Genomic DNA, 20984 nt, shown 5'->3' on the forward strand with positions numbered 1-20984 from the left:
CACTGTTCAGATCATATGTTGCATCTAAAATACCTGTAAAAGTACCAATACTCTCAACCTGAAATCTTTTTCAGGTAAAGCTTCCTCAGTTCTACTCGTTTCTGAATGAAATGGTCATTTCACAGCATTAAAATTTAAAGCTGCTAAAGAGTGAGAGCAAGACTCTGAAAGAGAAATTTGACCAAATAATTTGAATATTAATATTTACATAATATAGCAGCAACATTGCACTATTGCAGTAGCACTGTAGGATGCACCTGGGTGATGTTGTATGTATGTGTAAAGTTTGCAAGCATCTGAGGCTGAGAGGTTTTAGATTACCGTAATTCAAGCAAGATGTGTGAGGTAAGGTGTTGGCTTCCAGACAACAAATATTTTTTTATGATTTCCTGAAATTTACTAATGTTGCTGAAGCACTGGCTACATGTGTATCCCCCTCTCTGGGCACAGGAGCAGCTGTTGCACTGTGTGGGAACTCATTGGTCCCTCTGTCTCCACTGTGGGTTTTGCTCACCATGTTTGGAAAGCAGGTGGCTGCTAATGAGTTTTATTTGTAGAGAGTGTTAAAGCCAAGGCTTGCATAAAATGTTTTCTGAAGCTGCAGGAGACTTGTTGACTCTGCAGTAGGCTGCCTGAGGAGGATGCAGGGAAAGGAAGGGAAATCTCCCTGCTACCAGCCTGTCCAGTGGAGAGAAGTGGCAGTGCCCTTCCTGAGAGGAGTGTTGGGATGCAGGCCTGAAGCGATGAAAAGAGTTTAGCCAAGGTATTGAGGGAGAACAGGAAAAAGTGCTTTTTCACGTGACCTTGTACAAGTGGGTCCAGTGTTTATTTTGTGCCAGTTCAGTCCTGAGTTTCAGGGAGTAGACCAGAGTCCTCTCCACAGGCTCATTGAAATGGAAATGGTTTTGCTGTGGAATGCAAATTATTTTAGGAATGTTCCTGGGTCTTGAGGCTTTTTAAAACTCACACTTTTAAGATTTTTTTTTTAAGCTTATTTTAACCAATTCTCATAACAAAACAAGGATCCAGAAAGATCATTGGTGCCTTGACCCTGACCCAGCAAAATATGAAGTGTAGGTTTGTCTTCACATGTATAAATAGTTCCCTGCAAGTCAGGATCACGATCCCTGCTGGATCACAATCAAAATGTTGACTGCTTTGCAAAGCCAAACAACAAGAGCAACCCTCAGTAAGGCAGGCTGGCAGGAGATGCCATTTGGTATCATTCCCTAGGGATTTGTCTCCCTATTGTTATTATCACTTTTAAAAAATACTATTTAATAGCATTTCTTCTATTATCGGGACACTGGAGATGGGCAAAGACTTGTACATGATGCACTGTCTACCATAGGTCTTTTGCTGATCAAAATAGTGGTCAGTCAAGTGATAAGAGGCTAGGAAAATTATGATGAGAGACAGTACCATATTTCAGAACAGTAAAAACTTTGTAGAAACAGGGAGTGGGACTTGTTGATCTTTGTGTTTCTGGAATCAGGACACAAGATATAAAATGGATTTCCTTTTAATGAAAATTGGTTTTTTGCCTTAAACTGAAAATAGACTTGGATAGATTCGGTGCACAAGTGGACCGTGTTTGATGATGCTACATGTTGAGGCGATTGTAACCAGGTTAGAATATTGATCAGTTGGTGCAGGGAGTGGAAAGGCAGGACTTTTTTATGTATCCAACTTTTACATTCGATATATCTTCGGCAAAATAATAGCCAACTGATCCAAAAATTATCAAAGTCAATAGGATATCTTATTGCCTGACCTCCTGAAGACACTAGAAGCTGATAGTGCTCTTGATTGCTTGCATGCCAAGGCATTTAATCTGTAGAGACATGTATATAGTTATAAAGTTTCCTTCAGCAGCAGGACTAGTTTATATATTCGTATAGTATTTGCATGTGTGTATATGCACTTTAAAACAAGTATCATGAAGGTATACAAAATATTCCTAGTAAACACATTAGAGAAAACATATCCTTGAGTGCATGACTTATCCACCCACAGCCTGCCTTATGATTTTGTGCACTGTTCTTTTACATCTGCATAGTCCCTTGTAAAAGAGGTCTTCCATACATAACTTGGGTTTTTCACTATTTTTTACATTCACAAATAAGACTTATGTTTGAAGAACTTCTGTAATATCAATGAGCCAGATTTCTGGATCAGGGACACAAGTGTTTGTGTTATACCACTTAAGGTCTTTGCATAATCAAAGGAAAGGTACGGAGTCCTGTACCTAAAGAAAAAAAATTATGATGGCAGAAGAGTTATCCTGTTTTATCATTATAAAATAACTCCATGATTTGAAAAAAAAAAGTAATTTTATAAAAATACAAGTATATGTTATTTTATGTGATAAATTATGAAGTGATTTATAATGTCATGTTTTCTCCAGTGAGGGACTCTACATGTGGTAGATACAAAATGCACAGAATTTCACTGTTGGATGTGTTTGAGTTGTACTTAGCATGTACTAAATTCTGATTGTGGATGCACATGGGAGACTGACACAAACTTCAGAAAATCTACATAGGTTTCTCTGAAGATGTTGACCCTGCATATTAATTTTCTCTGCTAGTACTCCATTAATACTTAAATAATTTCTATATCGTTATGGTTTTCCTTTCTGTTCATGAATTTGGGAGAACAGAAACCATGTCAGCAGAAATGCACTTAGCCCAGCACGAGCACTAGCAGTAGCCGAAAGAGAACAAGCAGGGACACCAGTGGAATGCTAATACTGTGTAATAGATGCGTTGCCTCCTGAAGGTATGTTTCCTTCTGATGGATGCAGCCTGAGACATAAGGTATGCTGAAAGTTAAACCCCAGCAACGGATTTCTGTAACAGGGGAAGACAGTCCTTCCTGATTTAATCTCAGTGTAAGTAGGTTAAGTGTGGTTTTCCTGTCACATCTTTGCTTGTATATTTTAGACATATCTGCAACCGTATTGCTTACCATAGATGTCTTGAAAAACTGCTTTTACTTGCGTTTTACCTTTACTCAGTTAAAATGTAATAAAAGGTGCTTAGATAACAATGTAATCTACCTGGTACTGTTGTGAATCTATAAACGGGTTGTCCTGGATGTTCTTCCGAGTATCTGAAGTATAGCAGAGTCCTCTTTTCAGCTGCATGAGTAAGGTGGACAGATGACTTCACAGCATCATGAGAAGAGTCTTTGGGTGACTGCTTAACTAATGCATCTCTTTGGCATGCAGCATGAAACTGGGGCACGTTTTTGAGCCATATAGTGTTAGATCATTAGAAAGAGTATGCCTGTGCTGACAATTGCCATTGGTTTTTGACATCGTTTTTGTGTGGAAAGCAATGTAAAGAATTCTGTAATACCTCTGAGGGCTTGGCGAGGGTCAGATGCTGACTGGTTCAGAACAGCCATGTTTCTGCTGTGATCCAGATCTTTGTCTCTGCATGGCATAGGTCACTTTTGCAGACAGCATGTTCTCTTGCCATCTACAGGTGGCATCATGATGCAACCATAAGGGTATCGCCCACAGTGTCAGTGTGGCAGTATGAAAGCTTTTCCCATTGCTGCCACTTATGTCTCTTCCCACATCAGTGCCTGCTTTTCCTCTGGCTTTCCAGAGCATGATGCCCCGGAAGATAGATGTACCTCTTCTGGAAGAGAGTGAGGTCAGTGGAAGAGCTCTGTCACATGAACCCATGTGAGAATGCTGTAGTGCTACATGCAAGACAGCTGTCTTGAACAGCTAGTTGTAGTCTTATGTTGCAGACGTTGCAAAGGTCCCTCAGAGTGGTTTCCTGGCCTCCCTTGCCGTGTAGTTTGTTTGTCTCTGGTGAAGATGAGCTTCAGGGCGAGTAAAGCAAGCGCTGGTTGGTAAAACTGTGACATCTTCCTAGAAATCTGCAGTGACCTGCAGTGGATGGGATCTTGGATGAGAACTGCATTCAGAAACTTTAGCCAGGTGCCATCATAGTATTTTCCAGGCACAGTAGGAGTAGAAAGTGGAGCCTTTGCTGCCCCCCTTGCTGCCTCTAAACACAAATGACTGGTAAGCAAGGTAGTTATCAAGGCTCTTGTTGGCAGCCTTCACAGGTGTCTCATGGTCATCATGAACAGCCTGAGAGGTCTGGTGCAGGCTGGTTTCCCTTGCTGTGCATTTCCTTGAGGGAGTCACCCCTCTTCAGGTGCAGCAGTGACCCCAGTCCTCATGTAGGTCCTCCTCATGGACCATACCTGGACACTGGCTGTCTGATTTCATTACCCCTACATCCTCTGCATCAGAACAGAAGGGGTAACAGGCATTGCCTTTCCCACTGTGGATCCTGGACATCCGAGGGCAATTGCACCACCATAATGTGTACCCATCCCAAGTCACACATGCCCACAGTGCACCCACTGCAGTCACTTCTGAAACACAAAATGCATAGTCTGGAAATTTGTGGCAATGGTGGAACAACTAAGAAAAACAAAACCTAAAATTCTGGCTCCTGCACAAATGTGCTCTGCAACATGTCCTTCTCTTCAATAGGCAGTGCAGAAACCATCCTCACCTCCTCTAACGAGCACATAACCACTTTTCACCACCACAATCACCTGTAATCACTGTGTTATCTGCAGACTGTTAACCATCTATTATACTTAACCCATCCAGTCCTATTTAACCTAAATCCATGAGCTAATTTCCTGCTACCTCAAAGCCTGTAGGAACATCATAAAGCTTTGCCTCAAATTTTCAGGGCTGCAATTTTCATGTATGGGAAACATTCCCCACTCTGCTCCTCCTCTCCTTTTGCCCATTCATTGATGAGATAGGACAGTATTTAAGAGCAACCACAAACAACTTTTTTTGTCTGTGTGAGCAGCACAGCAAATATGGCTAATATACCTGCAACACTTCATATAAAGGTCAATGTGGTACGTCAGTGTGGTTTACAAGAAGTAAAGACAGAGAAGATTGGCCAATAGGACTGTTAAACTGAGGCCAGCATAGCTACTGGCCAACCACTGACGTTTAGGTTGACAACTGTCTGATGTGGCCAGAAACCACCAGGCACTGTGCCTGGTTGGCACAGCATGAGTGGCTGCCATGACTCTGCATGTGTGGGAGCCCCCTTGGTTGAGGGGGCAATATACTGCACAAGAGGTGCCCTCATGCACCAGAGGGTTGACCTAGAAGCAGGAGAGGGATTTATGGTGGTGATTTTTCTGCAGCTAGAAGGACAGGTAGTTCTGGGTCCATGTTGAGGGTAACTGGGGAAGAGCTGGCTTAGCTTATGAAGGAGCTTGTAGTTCTGCTTCCACTCCCTTGCCTCTGCAAATACACCTTGCTGTGCTTATCCTCACCCTGTCAAAGACAAGTTCTGACTGACTGCTAGAAGAGGAACGGTTCCTTGTGTTGGTGTACCTGCTGCTCCGTTGTTCTGCAAGTGGCTTGTGTTGCAGTGACTGGGATGCCCTCACGGATCTGTTCCCTCTTGGTCTGTAGTCTCTGTGTCCTTCCCAAGGGCTGGACTTGGGCACTACCAAGTTGCTGCTAATGCTGCTTTATCAGAGGACTGTACAGGGGGAAAAAAGGAGAAAGTTTCCCAGGATTTGATGGGCTGTGGAGAAAAACACTTTGGTGGTTTATGGTTATCCTCTTCACAATGGCCTCATTCTCTAGGGCAGATCTTCTGCAGCAGACTCTTGTACCTTTGACCACATGCTATGAGGACTGTTAGGAGCAGAGCTCTATACTAGGTGATCTGCCTGTACTAGTAAGCGCCTTTAATGCTGTGAGGGGAAGCAGGTAGATAGATGACAGTGACACAGACTGATTCCTTCCTGGCTCCAGACCACAGGAGAAGGCAGCCCTACCAGCATGGGCAAAAGGGATGGGGGGGAAGAGCCAACCTGTGCAATATCACTTTTCTGCTCTGGTTTTTGTAGCCACTTCTGAGTAATAAGTGAATGGAGAACCTCTCGTGCTTCTGATAGCTGCACCCACCCCAGCAGCAGATTAGCCTTTTGATTGCAGGGAGGTGTCTCATAGGTGTTCGTGTTGCTCTGGGCTGTACTGCTCTTCATCTGAGTCCCTCTGATGTCATTCTGACCTGTCATAGTCTGTGTCAAGAGGTATGGTTTTCTGTCCCAGCTGGTGTGTGTGCTCCTTCTTCTCCATGCCCCTTCCTCTACCACCAAAGTGAGACTACAGACAATTCAACCAAACCTTAATTGGGGTTTTCGTGGACCACAGAGCCACTGAAACATGGCTGGATGGCAGATGTGTGAGGGACGGGGAGAGGATGGACTGAGGCTGGACTTTCTCATGACAGGAGGCTGCTGCAGACCAGATGTGGGAGGATGAAGGTATACTACTGACTCAAACCATATAGAAGGAGATAACTTGTTGTGGTGTGGTGGTTTACCAGGTAATTGCCTCACAGATTGAATGCCGGCAAAATGAAATCATTTTGCGTAGTAATTGAGTGGGGGGATGAAATCTTTATTAGTTGATGGCTCTGCTTTGACAGTGACAACATGTAGCCTGCTGTTTCTGGGGATGACAAAGGTTGGCATGTGTACAGTCACATATGGATGCCATTAAAGTCCACTGTTCCCTCTGCAAGGCCTAAATTCTTAGAAATTAACACCACAGACAAGTGCCCTGCTCGCAGCCAGAATGGAGTCAAACTGCAGAGTAGTTTTTTTGCAGAAAGAATGTTGTTTTCTGGCCGATGGAATCTCCAGAGAAAGGACACTTGCTGCTTAGAAAGCCTGCTCTCAGCATAGCTGTTTTCACCTGGAAAGAGGACTTGCTGATGTCCTTTTAGCGTGTGGGCCCCTTTACTGCTTTGCTCTCACATCTACACACAGTCCCAGTGAGAGACAAAAGCCAGTTTATAAGCTGTGTGTTCACCGGAGGAAGCTGTTTTGGCAGAGGACAGAGGTTACAGAAGAGAAGTTGATGTGCTGGCACTTGTGTTTTGTGCCTCATCTGCAATCCCCTTTATCTCAGACAGAAGTGATGTACCAGCAGTTTGCCTGTTCTCTGCCTGGTTTCTTGCAAAAACAATCAAACTGCAATAGTGTAGGACTTGATTAATTTGCTGAAACATAAGTGTCTAGTGCTGCCTGAGATGTCCTGGGTAGCCTGGCCTGGCTTCTAGCTCCTGGTCCAGGATGGACTGTTTTTCTTGTATAATCAATATTATAGCTATCTGCCTCATCTGGGTGCTTCAAATGTCCTAGGGCACCTCAAAAGACACAGGATGCTTGTGCACAGGCAATCAAGCATCTTTCCTTGTAGTGTCTTCCCTGCTGAGGTTCTCTGATGAGCTGCTCCCTGTCAGCTTTATCCTACTGATGTTAGGGAATGTGTGCAGCCCAAAGGTGGGAGGAATCTTTTGGGGTTTGTGTTGAAAATATGAATTTTCTGCATTAAAGACTACATTGTACCTATCAGCTACCCCTCGGCACCCACCACTGCGAATAGCTCTTTACAATGCAACGCTTGTACTTGTCTTCTGTTTGATGAAAGCAGAATAGGCTTGAAAGACATGTTTAAGCATGTGACAAGGAAAGACCAGGCAGGTCTTCGTATTTTGACATCAGAAGTCTTCCAAAATCCAAAGTGCAGAGCATCTATAAAAGATATTTTCTTTACATATTGTCTTTTATGCTAGGATTTGACAATTTAAATCCTTGGGGGGTTGATTATGTTGTGGTGAGACACATGGTGAGACAGCAAGTCTGATTTACTGTGTGTCTTGGCCCTTGGTCTTGGGATTGGGTCTGTGAGCACTTAAACGAGGATATGTAAGTTTATTAATTGTTAGCTTGCTAATGTAATCAGCGTACTTGTTACATTGCCCAGTAGTGATGAGCTGTATGTACATCACTGTTGAATAAGTGCTGGGGGGAGTGCTCAGCATTGCTGCTTTTGTATGCAGGGACAAATGGCACATCCTCAAGCTAAAATGGCAACTTAGGTGCTTGCAGTGGATCACTAGAAGTGTTATCTTAGTCTTTTCAAACTTGAAAATGTCACTACAGCATGCTCATAGATTTCAGCAGATAGCTGGATCTCAGCTTCCTCAGCGTGCTTATGGACAACCTGGCAGAGTCACAGCTTCTTCCTTGGCAAGTTCTCATCAGCAGGCCACTGACTCCTCTCTGCCTCATCATGCTCTGCATTCACCTAGTCTTACCGCTTCTTGACTCTCCTTGGGTCTGTTTCCTTCTTGGTTCTCATTATTCTTTGCCATCCATTTTTCCTTTCATCTTTATTGCCCTCTTCCATACTCCTCTTCCGTTCTCCCAACCAGCTCCAATTAATTGGAAGCATCTTACTAACAATCATTGTATTTTTAAAAATGAAGATGTTTTCTTTGACCCATTTCAGTCCACAACAAAATAATGTTGTCTTCATCAGAGTTAAGTTTTGCCCCCAAATCATATACATACACCTTCAAACACTGCCTGAAATTTTTGAGATTTGTACAGGACACGACAAAATGGCATAGGCTGATGTGATTTGTGCTGTTATTTGCATGCCACCTTATTTTTACTGTCGCTCCCAGTAGCCTTATCCACACATTGGGATCCCACTGTGCTGGAGACTGTTCAGACAGCTGCAGAAAACTCAAGACTCTGTTCCTATGTGATTATAGTAAAATTTCAGTCAAACAGCAGATGAGTGGGAAGGGAACAAGCTGAACAGAGTTCAGCAGAAAGCTAGAAGTCTCCAGGAGTCTTTCAAGAGAGCCAACAGAATGTCGTGTCCTATATCTAGTTAATATTCCCTTTGACTTTGCAAGGGTGAGAACTCTTGAGAGGAATACCAGAAACAGCAGGCTTAAGCACAGAATCGCGTGCAATGGAGTAAAGTACATGGCGCCTGAAAATTCTGTTCTAATAATAAATGTTAATGAAGACGTGGGATACAGTGAACTGCTCTTAATTAAAATGCATTGCATTAATATTGTGAGTTCACATTGTTTGTCAAATGAAGTGGAATCATTTATTAAGGAGTAAAAAATAGATGGACTTACTCTTTTCCTCTACAAATTGAAATTCTTCCTTGTTAGATTTCCCTAGATGTTCTCCTCATTTCCTAAGGAACTAAAAAACTATGCATATGATAACTAGCATGAGGTTTAAACATTAATAGTGTTAGTTCAGAAAACTGATCATTCTTTTTTCATTTATTTTATGTAGGTTTCCTTTGCCTGATCTGTAAACATGTCCACAGACCTGCTATGTAAGTACATTTCCGTCATCCCACAGTGATTTTTTGTACCATATGTTTTTATCGGATTACCAGATGTGCTCATGATTGATGCCTTTTATCTTAAGTATAAAGTCTGCTTTTACATTTGCGTTTCTTCTGAGACATCTGTGGAACAATATTACCATTATAATCAACGGGATTATTCTTGGAATGAAGCATGACTTAATATGAGTAAAATTGTAAAAATCTGGCCCATGTATAAGAACAGACTGGTTCATTGAGACTTAAAATTACAATTCTATCTAAAATGTTTTATCTATCTTTGGCACAAATGCCATCCCAGATTACTACTGAGTGATGTGCTTGGGGTTTTTTAATCACTTTGTGAATTTAACTCCTGTGTTTCCAAGGCATCATTATCCAAGTCGCATCCAAATCCCATGCCTCATCGCTATTATCCACCCTTCTTTTTCAACAGCAAAGAATATGCAAGTGGCATATCCTCATACTTTGCTGTTGTAACTACCACAGAAAACTACTGCTCAGGTCTTCTCAATACTCGCACTCTCTCACTCCAGCCAAAGCCATCTGCAGCATTAAGCACAATTTCTATGGTTATTGATCTGGTCTACATGCTTTCTTTTGGAGTTCCTCCGATGCCTCAGCTGCCATTTTTTACTGCCGAGGGCTGCCCAGCTCTACACTATGCAGTATAAGAGAAGGGAATTTCAGAAACCCATTTTATCAGTGTCCAGTACTTACTCAGAGAAACAAAGAACACTTTTTTTTTTGTTGTCAATGACTGTAATCAGTTAAGCAATACAAAAACATCAGTGGCTTACTGGCAGATAGAAGCTACTTGTGGAGGCGATATCTATACTTCAAGATCAAGTTACTTGTGAAAGTGCATTTTTTGAGCTTTAACTGATAACTGGCAGTTTTGGGGCATGACTTAATTTACCATTTAGATACAGAGAGAACTCTAAAATGAGGAATGTAATATGCCTGATTGTATTGTATACAACAGGCAACACTGCTGTCAGGAGTGAAATGTTAAAGAAAGGAGAGAGGGTAGGGTGTCTGCACCGTGGTCCTTGTCAAAATCTCTTATGACTCCTCTACTCTACTCAGACTTTTAAGCTGGTTTGACTGTTTTAGCTAATTTATGCCCTGGCAGTTTCATCTCTCTCTCTTCAGCTCAGTGTCAGCACCTTTCTCACGTTTTTCCTAATGATCAGTGATTAGAGAAGGTGTCACCTGAGTAGGGGTTTAAGGAATTGTGTGGGCTCAGCCTGGAGAAGAGAATCGTACTGTCATAGAATCATTAAGCTTGGAAAAGACCTCTAAGATCATCAAGTCTAACCATCAACCCAGCACCACCATGCCTCCTAAACCATGTCCTGAAGTGCCACACCTACATGTTTTTTGAACACCTCCAGGGATGGTGAATCCACCACCTCTCTGGGCAGTCTGTGCCAATGCCTGACCATTCTTTCAGTAAAGAAATTTTTCCTAATATCCAATCTAAACCTCCCCTGACACAGCTTGAGACCATTTCCTCTTGTCCTATCACTAGTGACTTGGGACAAGAGACCAACACCCACCTCACTACAGCCTCCTTTCAGGTAGTTGTAGAGAGCAAGAAGGTCTCCCCTCAGCCTCTCTCCTCCAGAATAAACAACCCCAGTTCCCTCAGCCGCTTCTCGTAAGCCTTGTGCTCTAGACCCTTCACCAGCTTCGTTGCCCTTCTCTGGACACGCTCCAGCAACACAATGACCTTCTTGTACTGAGGGGCTCAAAACTGAACACAGGATTCGAGGTGCGGCCTCACCAGTGCCCAGTACAGGGGGATGATCACTCCCCTCCTCCTGCTGGCCACGCTATTCCTGATACAAGCCAGGATGCTGTTGGCCTTCTTGGCCACCTGGGCACACTGCTGGCTCATGTTCAGCTGGCTGTCAACCAGCACCCCCAGGTCCTTTTCTGCCAGGCAGCTTTCCAGCCACTCTTCCCCAGCCTATAGCATTGCATGGGGTTGTTATGACCCAAGTGCAGGACCCGGCACTTGCCCTTCTTAAACCTCATACAATTGGCCTTGGCCCATCAATCCAGCCTGTCCAGGTTCTTCTGTAGAGCCTTCCTACCCTCAAGCAGATTGGCACTCTTGCCCAATTTGTTGTCATCTGCAAACTTAAGGAGGGCGCACTTGATCCCCTTGTACAGATCATTGATAAAGATATTAAACAAGACTGGCCCCAACACTGAGCCCTGGCAAACACTGCTTGTGACTGGCCGCAAACTGGATTTAACTCCATTCACCACCACTCTCTGGGCTCGGCCATCCAGCCAGTTGTTTACCCAGCAAAGAGTACACCTGTCCAAGCCATGAGCTGCCAGCTTCTCCAGGAGGATGCTGTGGGAGACAGTGTCAGAGGCTTTGCTAAAGTCCAGGTAGACAAAATCCACAGCCTTTCCCTCATCCACTAGGTGGGTCACCTAGTCATAGAAGGAGATCAGGTTGGTCAGGCAGGACCTGCCTTTCATGAACCCATGATGGCTGGGCCTGATCCCCTGGTTGTCCTGCACATACCTGGTGAGCGCACTCAAGATGAACCACTCTGTGACCTTCCCTGATACTGAGGTCAGGCTGACTGGCCTGTAGGTCCTTGGATCCTCCTTCCAGCCCTTCTTGTAGATGGGCATCACATCGGCAAGCCTCCAGTCATCTAGGACCTCCCCTGTTAACCAGGACTGCTGATAAATGATGGCGAGTGGCTTGGCAAGCTCCTCCGCCAGCTCCCTCAGCACTCTCGGGTGGATCCCATCTGGCCCCATAGACTTGCGAGTGTCCAGGTGGTGCAGCAGGTCATAAACTGCTTCCTCCTGGATTATGGGTGTTTTATTCTGCTCCCTGTCCCTGCCTTCCAGCTCAGGGGGCTGAATACCCTGTGGGTAACTGGTCTGACTGTTAAAGACTGAGGCAAAGAAGGCATTAAGTACCTCAGCCTTTTCCTCATCCTTAGTGGCAATGATCCCTCTCACATCCAAGAGAGGATGGAGATTCTCCTTGGCTCTCTTTTTGTTAATGTATTTGTAAAAACATTTTTTGTTATCTCTCACAACAGTGGCCAGATTGAGTTCCAGCTGGGCTTTTGCCTTTCTAATTTTCTCTCTGCATGACCTAACGAGATCCCTGTACTCTTCTTGAGTTGCCTGCCCCTTCCTCCAAAAGTGGTAAACTCTCCTTTTTTTCCTGAGTCCCAACAAAAGCTCTCTGTTCGGCCAGGGAACAGGGCATGTTCTCAGCCTTGAGAAGGCATTAGGGGGATCTGGTCATGGTCTTCCAGTACAAAAATGCTAGATTTGGAGAATAAGGTGGAAGCAGTCTTTCCCCAAGCATACACCATCATAGGACAAGAGGCGATGGCCACAAGTTGCTTCAAGGGAAATGCTCCTGGATGTAAGGGGTATTTTCACCGTGGGATCAATTGAACATCGCAATAAGCTGCACAGGGAAGTGGTAGAATTTCCCACACTGGAAATATTGGAGATACGGCTTGGCAGGCCCCTGAGTAATGCTAACCTAAGGGCTGCTTTCAACAAGAGGCTGGCCTAGTTGATCTCCACAGGTCTCTTGCAGTTTAGATAATTCTGCAGTTCTGTATTTCATTGTGCCCTCAGCTGTCTTCTGCGCAATGATCAGTCATTCCTACCACCTGTCCCTGGTCGTCTTGATATTGTACCGCTTGTGCTGTGGCAGGTCCTGTGATACTCGGTCATGCTAGAGGGATAGACATTTGTCTTCTCACTTGGAGATGTCTGAATAGCCTCAAGGCAATGCCAGTGCTGTGGGAACTTTCCAGGTTCCAGCTAGTGGTAGTACGCGTGCATGTGGGGTTTGTGACAGCCAGGTAGTGCCTTGGAAAAATGTCAGTGCACAGGAGAACACTAAAGAACAACATGGCAAATCTGTACAGATGTGAAGTGACTCTAGATCCTTACATCTGTTTTTATATAAATAAATAGTACAGAGCCAGCCCATGAGCTTAGTACTGACCTATGCTAACAAGCAACACCGTGGCGTGTTTTGGGGATAACATCTACCAGGCTCTGTTCCAGGTAAGGAACCCGGACGGAACCAAACTGTTTATGCGGGAAAAGGGAAGGAGGTGAGGAGTGTTTAGACATGTGGAGCTGATACCAGGTGGTCTCAGCATCAGGGAAGAGTTTCTGGCTCTTACTGTGTAGTAGTAGGCATGTAGCCTAACCACACAGACCCTAAGCCTGACCACAGCATCGTCGTTCACTAATGAAATACAAGGTCAGATTCTAGGATTAAGAATCTTGTTCCAGGTCACATTAATGAAGACTAGATGTATACTTAAAAAGAAAAAAAATCTAACCAAACCAGAACAAAACCCCTTAGGTTCCTAGGAAAAAATAACGCTGCCGTCTGGGGCAAATGATACAAAGAAAATGTCGTGGCTGCACAATACAAGGGCTGCTGCAGCTAGACTTCCAATTCTAGCAGCTGAGTCTTCAATGCCGTGGTAATAAACTGAAAAAAGCCAACATCCCAGTGAAGTTTTGGCACGATGAATTTGAGGTAGCAAGTGTTTCTCTGTTTTAGATGGAGAAGCTAAGGGAAAAAAGAGAAGTTTATAAAATGTCTGGCAGCTACTGAGGCTCGGCTGGTCAGAAAAGCAATGGACTTCCCTTGGAGCTTGTTTTTCTTTCTATCCTTGGATGAACTAGCGTGCAGTATATTATGCTGCCTGAATGTAGGGGTTTGTCACGGTTAGCGCCGGGGGCTGTCCCGGGAATGTAGGAAGGCGATGGGTGTGAATGGAGCACGCGGTGGTCTGTGGGGCTTGAGCCCGCTCTTGAGGAAACCTGTCGCTGCTCCTCTTGGCCAGGCCAGCCAAAGCTGCACAGGAAGGGAGGTGGGTCTTTGATCCCTTTGTTGTAGCTGCTCCCTGGGAATTTGCTGAAATCAATGCCCTGTTTTCCTGAAGAAATGAATGGCTATGCCTAACTAGCTTTGTGAAGTGCAGGGGAATTCACTGCTTCTGTTTATTGACAGCTGAAAAGGAGCACATGGTGCTGAATGGGTCCTCCTGGGGAAACAAAACAGAGCGGAGTTAGACTTAGTTGAACACAGGGGCATTTGGAAAAGTCTGCCGAAGGAGGACGGCATGGTTTCTGCCACCTTGTACTAGCATAGACTGACTTTTTACTAAAAATGCCGTTTTAAATAAGGTAAGGATTGTTTTGATTTCCCATATGTAGTGCAATTATGAAATGTTTGCATTTGTGTTCTCAAGTGCAGAAACAATGTTTGAATTGTGTTCTTTCACGGGAAACACTTAAGTGACTCCTGTGCTGTTTCTAGCTGCTGTGCTTGTTCATTTGTTCTCTTCCTAATGGTGATTGATGATATGAAAAGTAATATAAATAATTTTGTATTTGGGTCTTGCAGTCAGGTCCTGAACATCAGTTGTTTATGTAGGCTGTTATGTGCAGTTCTTTGGTTTTGAGAATAGCTGAACTGCATCAAATGATTTCTTGACTGGTACAAATCGTTGCGTTAATACTTACAAGCAAGGCAGGGACTAACAGGCAGGCCTGTCTCGCAGAAAATCCAGGAATCTAAAAGCCCTTGAAATGTATGGGTATATTTCCAAACCTCTGTTTCTATGCGTAGACCTAAGGCAAGAAATGGACTTAACACTATGCTTGCTGGCTTTAGATGTACAGTTTTTTGTAAAGACAGCAAAGAATAGCAAGAAGAGGGTGATAATAGAGGAGCTGTATTTTCTTCATGCAAGTCCAGAACAGTTTATCAGACCAAAGGAATTTGGTGTGTAATTCATATGTAAATTTTCTACTGAAAACAGGAGAACAAATCGCCGGAGTTTCTATATTAGTTTCTGTGGTGACTGAAGAAAACAGTTTCTGAGCTCAAGTAGTTACAACTTTAAGGTGTGGCCAACTTATGACTGCAGGAAAAAAAGTTAAGTAATGTCATTTCTTCTTGTGTCAGTTTTAGTGTAAGGACAAGCTCCAAACAGAATAATCACTGTCGTGTGAGTCGGAATGGCTGGTTTTGTGTTGCGAACCTGCTTCAAAGTGTCTGCACGTGAACGCAGTTGTTTGAAAACTCTTGAGTAATGTCCTTGTTTCAGGGGAAATGCTTGAGAAGTTTATTGGAGTAGTTTGTGTTCCTCAGTCTGGCATTTTTGCTTTGGGTGACTTTGAGCTAGTAATCTTAACTAGTTTTGTCTCATTTTGCTAGTCTCTGCAGGAGATAACTTATCTGTTTTTCTTGGAAGCAGTGGGGCTTCATATGCAAACATGCCTTCTTTAGAATACTTTGCAATCCTGAAAATGAAAATACATTGCTTAATTGCAGAGTGTCAGCATTATGGCTTGTAGTGTCTGCCTTCAAATTTCCAAGGTTTTCAAAGAAAAAAGCAAAAAAAGCAAAATGCATTTATGATTTCGACAGTGGTGAAAACATTGAGCTCAAGTAGGCTGATACTGGTGTTTGTGAGCTCTGTTGTCATTATTGTTAGCCAAATGCATGAAGAGTGATTTTTGGCCTCACTTATGTGTATTCATACATGATAGACATTGGAAACTGCTAAAATTTAAAGCTAACTTAAAGTTAACATTCAAGTTGGAAAGGAGGTGTGTTTGTAGGCCATTTTACCGCTATAGTCTAGACATGTCGTGAAAATGTTGACTGGTGAGGGATTCTGGGTAGTTGTAATGGTGTATATAGAAAAGAATTATGGTCAAGGAAAGCTCAGTTGATCACAGCTATTTTAGTATAATGGAGAAGAAAGTAGATGATTCATCTCTGACATGGAAGGTGGCATTTGTTCTCTGTTACTTGGACGATAGGGCAAGGCAGAGTGTGTTATGTTTAACTTACTGGACTGTGTTCAGGCAGAGGCACGTAGGGAAGCACATGGGGATGTTTTGGCAAGACAGTTGTCCCTTTGCCTCTTCTAACATCAAGGATCTTTATGAATATCGTTGTGACCTCTTGCCAATGTTGAAGTGGAAGGAGTATGAAGGAACTGATTTCCAACCAAGAGAGTGAGATATACCAGATACAAAGTGGGATATGTGATCATACACAGCTCTAAGTAAATATGCATGTTAAATGACCAGGGTTATGCAAATCCATATCTGAGGAACAGTACATTTCCCCCAAGGTGATGCCTTTACCATCTGTTGATCTTGCTTTTCAAGCTAGGAAAGTATGAAAACAAGTTCTTTGCAATTTTGCTTTACAAGGTTGCTTCTTACATTCTAGTAATAGAGACTACTGTTATTTTTATTTTTGTGAGCTTTGGAAGTAGTTTAAAGAAACTACAAACTAATCAGAAACAAATACAGAAAAGTGTTCAGATTTTATTTAATCTCAGACTGAGATGACTGTCAACAGGAGAATAAATAGGGCTTTATGGAGATACATTATCTGATTTTAGAATGCTTCATCTGCAGAAAAAGTTGCATATTTTTTTTCTAAATCCACATATTTTTGCAGGTCTCAGATGTAATTCTCCAGTAATACCCTGTAATCACATCCTTGGTAATCCTCTGTTTTAGAGAACTAGATTCAAGGCTGTCCTTATGTCTGAGTACAATAGTTATTGTAAGGGAAATGTACTATACTGCTGCCTAATCTGTTGCTGCCAACTTTATTATCTTTACTTAATCAGTCTGTTAAAGAAACTCAGGTGGATGTAATTTCTTTAGTACAATATGAGTCAAGATGTTAGATAATTATCTTGTGGTTCCCACTGAAAGTCTTTAGAAAAAAAGTATATATTAGATCTTAGGAAAAAGAACAAGTAAATGGAAACACAGATATGACACTTGCATGTGTGAGTATTTTTTTCACAGAAATATATTTTTGAGTCTGTTCAGCAGCAGAGCTTCCCAATGTCTATGGGTTTTTTTTAGAGAAATCACTTCATGCCTTAAAAGAGAATAATTTAACAGGATCATAAAGGCCAACTATGAGAGTCTCCTACCCGTTTTGTTCTCAGATAAGCTGGGAATCAAGCATCCTTTTCATGTTGGAAATCAGGCAAGTAATAACAGTTGTTGGCTGTCCCCTCTGTTATGAAGGTGATGCATAGTAAGAGCTAAAGATGTTCTGCTAAGCTGTTAATGACCCTTCATTTACAAAACCCAATGCTTTTGAAAGAAGACTCCTACCTTTCAGTATTTTAAATATATGTTTTAGGATTCGTTAGTAAAAAAAACAAATTAACTTTTTTGTTTGTTTGTTCTCTTGGGTGAATTGGAATACCAGGAGGAGGTTTGGATGGTTCACTGAGAAAGTTAACGGATTTTGCAGTTTTATTCAGACTTAGTTTCCACTGAATGTAATATGGATTGGAGTGTTCTTTCAGGGTTGGCCCTCCAAGGTCTCAGCCCCCACCAGTCCTAAGTGTCCGTGTATCACTTGTCTACACAGACTTCCTTCTTCCATAGATGGCTGTTTGTACACCAGTAGAGCTGAGTGTACAGACTTCTACCTGCAGAAGTGGGTCCTGTGACTTTTACTCTGCGCTTTTATTCCCAGTAGCTAAGGCTTGCTTCATTTAGTTATAACTGCCTCTAAAGACCTCAAGTTCTCCACCTGCAGGATAAGTACAACATCTCTTCGCTCTGTCATGCTAGGCTTCCTCATTGCATCCTACAGTAAACTCGTATTTCCTTCTCCAGGCATGTCTACCTGGCTGGCTTGTTCTACCAGCAAGCAGCTAGAAATATATCCCAGCTGCTAGTGTGCTTGCTGGGAAAGTTCCTGCAAGTCCATGTTGAAAGTTGTGTCACAAGTGGAAGAGCAAGAATCAGTTTGGGCTGGTTTCCTAAGGAGAGGTGGCTTTTGTCACCAAGCCTTCCAGCAGTCTCCTGCAGATGACATCTGGACTTGGTGACCACTAACAACCAAGCTTAGTGAAGGAGAGAGAGAGACCCAATCTAAGGTTCCCTTTTAAGGGAATGTTGGAAGGTCTGGAAATATTTCAACTAGTTAATGCTAAGCATTAGTCATTAGAATCGCTGCACTTCGTTTATCAGAATTGAAACCATGGTGTTGACCTGCCATGAATAAAATTATTGACTGTATTGATGGACTTGATATGGTGTGTATGGCTGCGTGCACGTGTATTTATATGTACATACATTTAGGAAGACATACATGCTTGGGATTTTTTTTTGCTAGAACAAAGATAGGAGATTCCGGTGTCTGTGTTAAATTATAACAGTAGCAATGCTGTTCCACTAAAAGGTCTGACACTAAAATAAATCAACCAGCCTGCCAAAAATCTCCCCAAATGAGAAGTGCTAGAGACCAATTAAAGCTACTTCTGCTGTGGGAGGTAAAATTTCTGCTGTGGGATGTATAGATTACAGGGGGTCCAAAATGTGGCCCAGGAGCCACAGGGTATGTATAATTAGTTTGAATATGACTCCCTTGATGGCTGTCTGTATTTCTGTGGACAGGAGGATTTTAGTTTTACTGTCTGCAGCATGGAAGCAGGTGCAGTTTGGACAGCACTAGTGAAAACCTAAAGCAAGCCGGTGTCACAGCCAGGAGCCACAGCCTCACACTAGGACAAGCCACTGCTGACTGCTGCGGGGAGATAAGCAGCACGCAACAAGAAGGTTCGGCTCCCAGGCAGCTTTTTCTGGGCATTAGGACCAGGCTATGCTGACTGAGGCTGTTTCTCGTAAAAAATGGCAGTTGTTTCTGTGAATTTGCTGTTAACCTCCTTCCTTGTTTCTGGATCTAATTTTGTATGACTTCATGCCAAGCCAGTGGAGGGAGGGGGGAGAGAAGGAAAAAAAAAAAAACCCTGAAAAATCCAACTGCATTTTTCAGTTTGATTGTTTGAAATGTATTCAGCTTTCAGCAATGAGAGAAGTCTCTTTGTTCACGCTGATTAGAAGCTATTACATGTAAACTATGGGAAGTGACTTCACTTGAACTGTACTTGTTATGTATATGGGTTCTGATAGCAACCAAACCCCATGTGGTGTACCAGAAATGTGACACGTACATTTTAGTCTCAAGAATAACGAGGAAAAGATTATTTTTTTAAAACTAGATTTCAGTCAATCAATCCATGCTTTGATGTTAAGTCATTTTTAGATGAATGAACCTACCAAGAACTTTGATAAACCAGTTGCTCAGACTGCAGAGTGAAGTTAGATTTGATAAATACACCTACATACTTTCCCTGATGTTTGGTTTTGGTTTTTTTTTTTCTTTAAGTTTGCAGGAAAGTCCTATAAGCTACTGCCCTTTCAGGTGTTTAAACAGTGAAGGTAAGGTATTTTTTTTCCTCTCCTAGCTGTGAAGTTTATAAGTTACAGCAGAGTTTGGGTATCCTTCTGCTGCACAGACTTCATGGGTTCCTGCTAAAGCTGCTACGTGCAGTTACATTGCTGAATTTCACAGCCTGGCGGTGCTCCTTGAGGGTTCTCTTAACTGTTTTGCTTCTAAGATTTGCTAGACAGAAGGAGCATGGTAGAAAGCCTCTTTGGGGTTGACGGGAGGATGGCTTTTTATGGGAGGCTGGTTAAATTCCTTCTGGCTATGCCTGTCATAGTACTTCACGATCACCACGAAAAAAACCTCACTGTTCCCAGATGTGCTCGACTGTCATCATGATTACTCCCTATTAGGAACTAATAATGAATCATAGTTGTTGTTACCATTTATATGTTTGTATAACAAATAGTTTTGGAGTTCTAAAGAGTTTACATACTTAAACTCAAGTCTGCCAGGAAAATACATGTGTGCTTTGCATTAGAGGATTTCTTTACAGTCAGATAAGTGCCGAGTCTCCCTTCTACAGGCATCCTTCCATAACAACAGCTGTGCTGGACAGGATCATACTGCTGTGAGGCAGGTGCCTTGATGGATGATCTCCCACTGCTGGAGACCTGAGGATGTACCCTCCATCCAAATCTTCTTTCCTCTTGGGAGTGAAGGAGGGGCACTGGGAGGGTGGAGGCAAGGTGAGGGAATGTTTCACTGCAGATTAGCATCTGGGTCCGGATGCCTGAGGGGTGGCCTCACCTGCAGTGCTGGGTCCCAGTTGTAGGGAATTAGCTCAACACGCTGGTTCAGTCAGAACATACAGGGTGGCAGTAAGGCATGTTTGCTGTTTTATTTCTCTGTTTCTGTCTCCAGATATAGTAACTCATTTTTTTAAGTTTTACATTTTAGTAGAGTGATGTCATGTTCCTATGAATATGTTTAAGAATGATTGCTGGGATGTTTGCAAACCACCTACTGTTCTCCTCCCTGGGGAGAGGGGGCCCCAAAAGAGTCGTAGGCATTCACTCACAGGGTGATGCTCACCCCTGTGCGGGACCAGGACTCCTCCCCCTCCACCAGCACCTCAGGGGCTCCAATCCACTTTCTGGCAAGCCTGAGGATGGCAGCCAGCAGGGCAAGGCCTCAGCAGGGGAGCCGATGCTGCTCCAGCAGCTTGTCCCACAGTATCTGTGCTGGTGCCACCAGGTAGAGACTGTGAGGCTTCAGGGTCTCCGTGTGCCAAAGACAATGGAGACTCACTGCTTGAAATCTATCAAAAGTTTTCCTCTCAAGCACTTAGGAGTCAATCTCCTTTCTTCCCCTCCCCCCCCCCCTTCTTTTTCTGGGGGATGTTATTTTGGGTACAGGGTTATAGAAAACACAATACCTGCTTCCCAGATACACTGTGTGGTGCATGAATGT

General features: G+C 43.1%; 1 protein-coding gene across 3 annotated transcripts in view; it reads left to right on the forward strand.

The window, feature by feature from the left end:
* The window catches only part of PLAGL1 (PLAG1 like zinc finger 1), a 51362-nt gene that overhangs the window by 11245 nt on the left and 19133 nt on the right, over nucleotides 1-20984 (forward strand). For 2 of the 3 annotated variants that reach the window (XM_064447123.1, XM_064447122.1), the window contains exon 2: nucleotides 9196-9238. In XM_064447123.1, the coding sequence (XP_064303193.1) occupies nucleotides 9220-9238 (19 nt within the window). In that variant the 5' untranslated portion in view covers nucleotides 9196-9219. Of the gene's footprint in view, nucleotides 1-9195; nucleotides 9239-20101; nucleotides 20261-20984 lie in introns of those variants that run through there. The other variant, XM_064447121.1, reaches the window with a different exon arrangement.

Source organism: Phalacrocorax carbo, chromosome 3, assembly GCF_963921805.1.
Source record: "Phalacrocorax carbo chromosome 3, bPhaCar2.1, whole genome shotgun sequence".
In the NCBI taxonomy this organism is placed as follows: domain Eukaryota; kingdom Metazoa; phylum Chordata; class Aves; order Suliformes; family Phalacrocoracidae; genus Phalacrocorax; species Phalacrocorax carbo.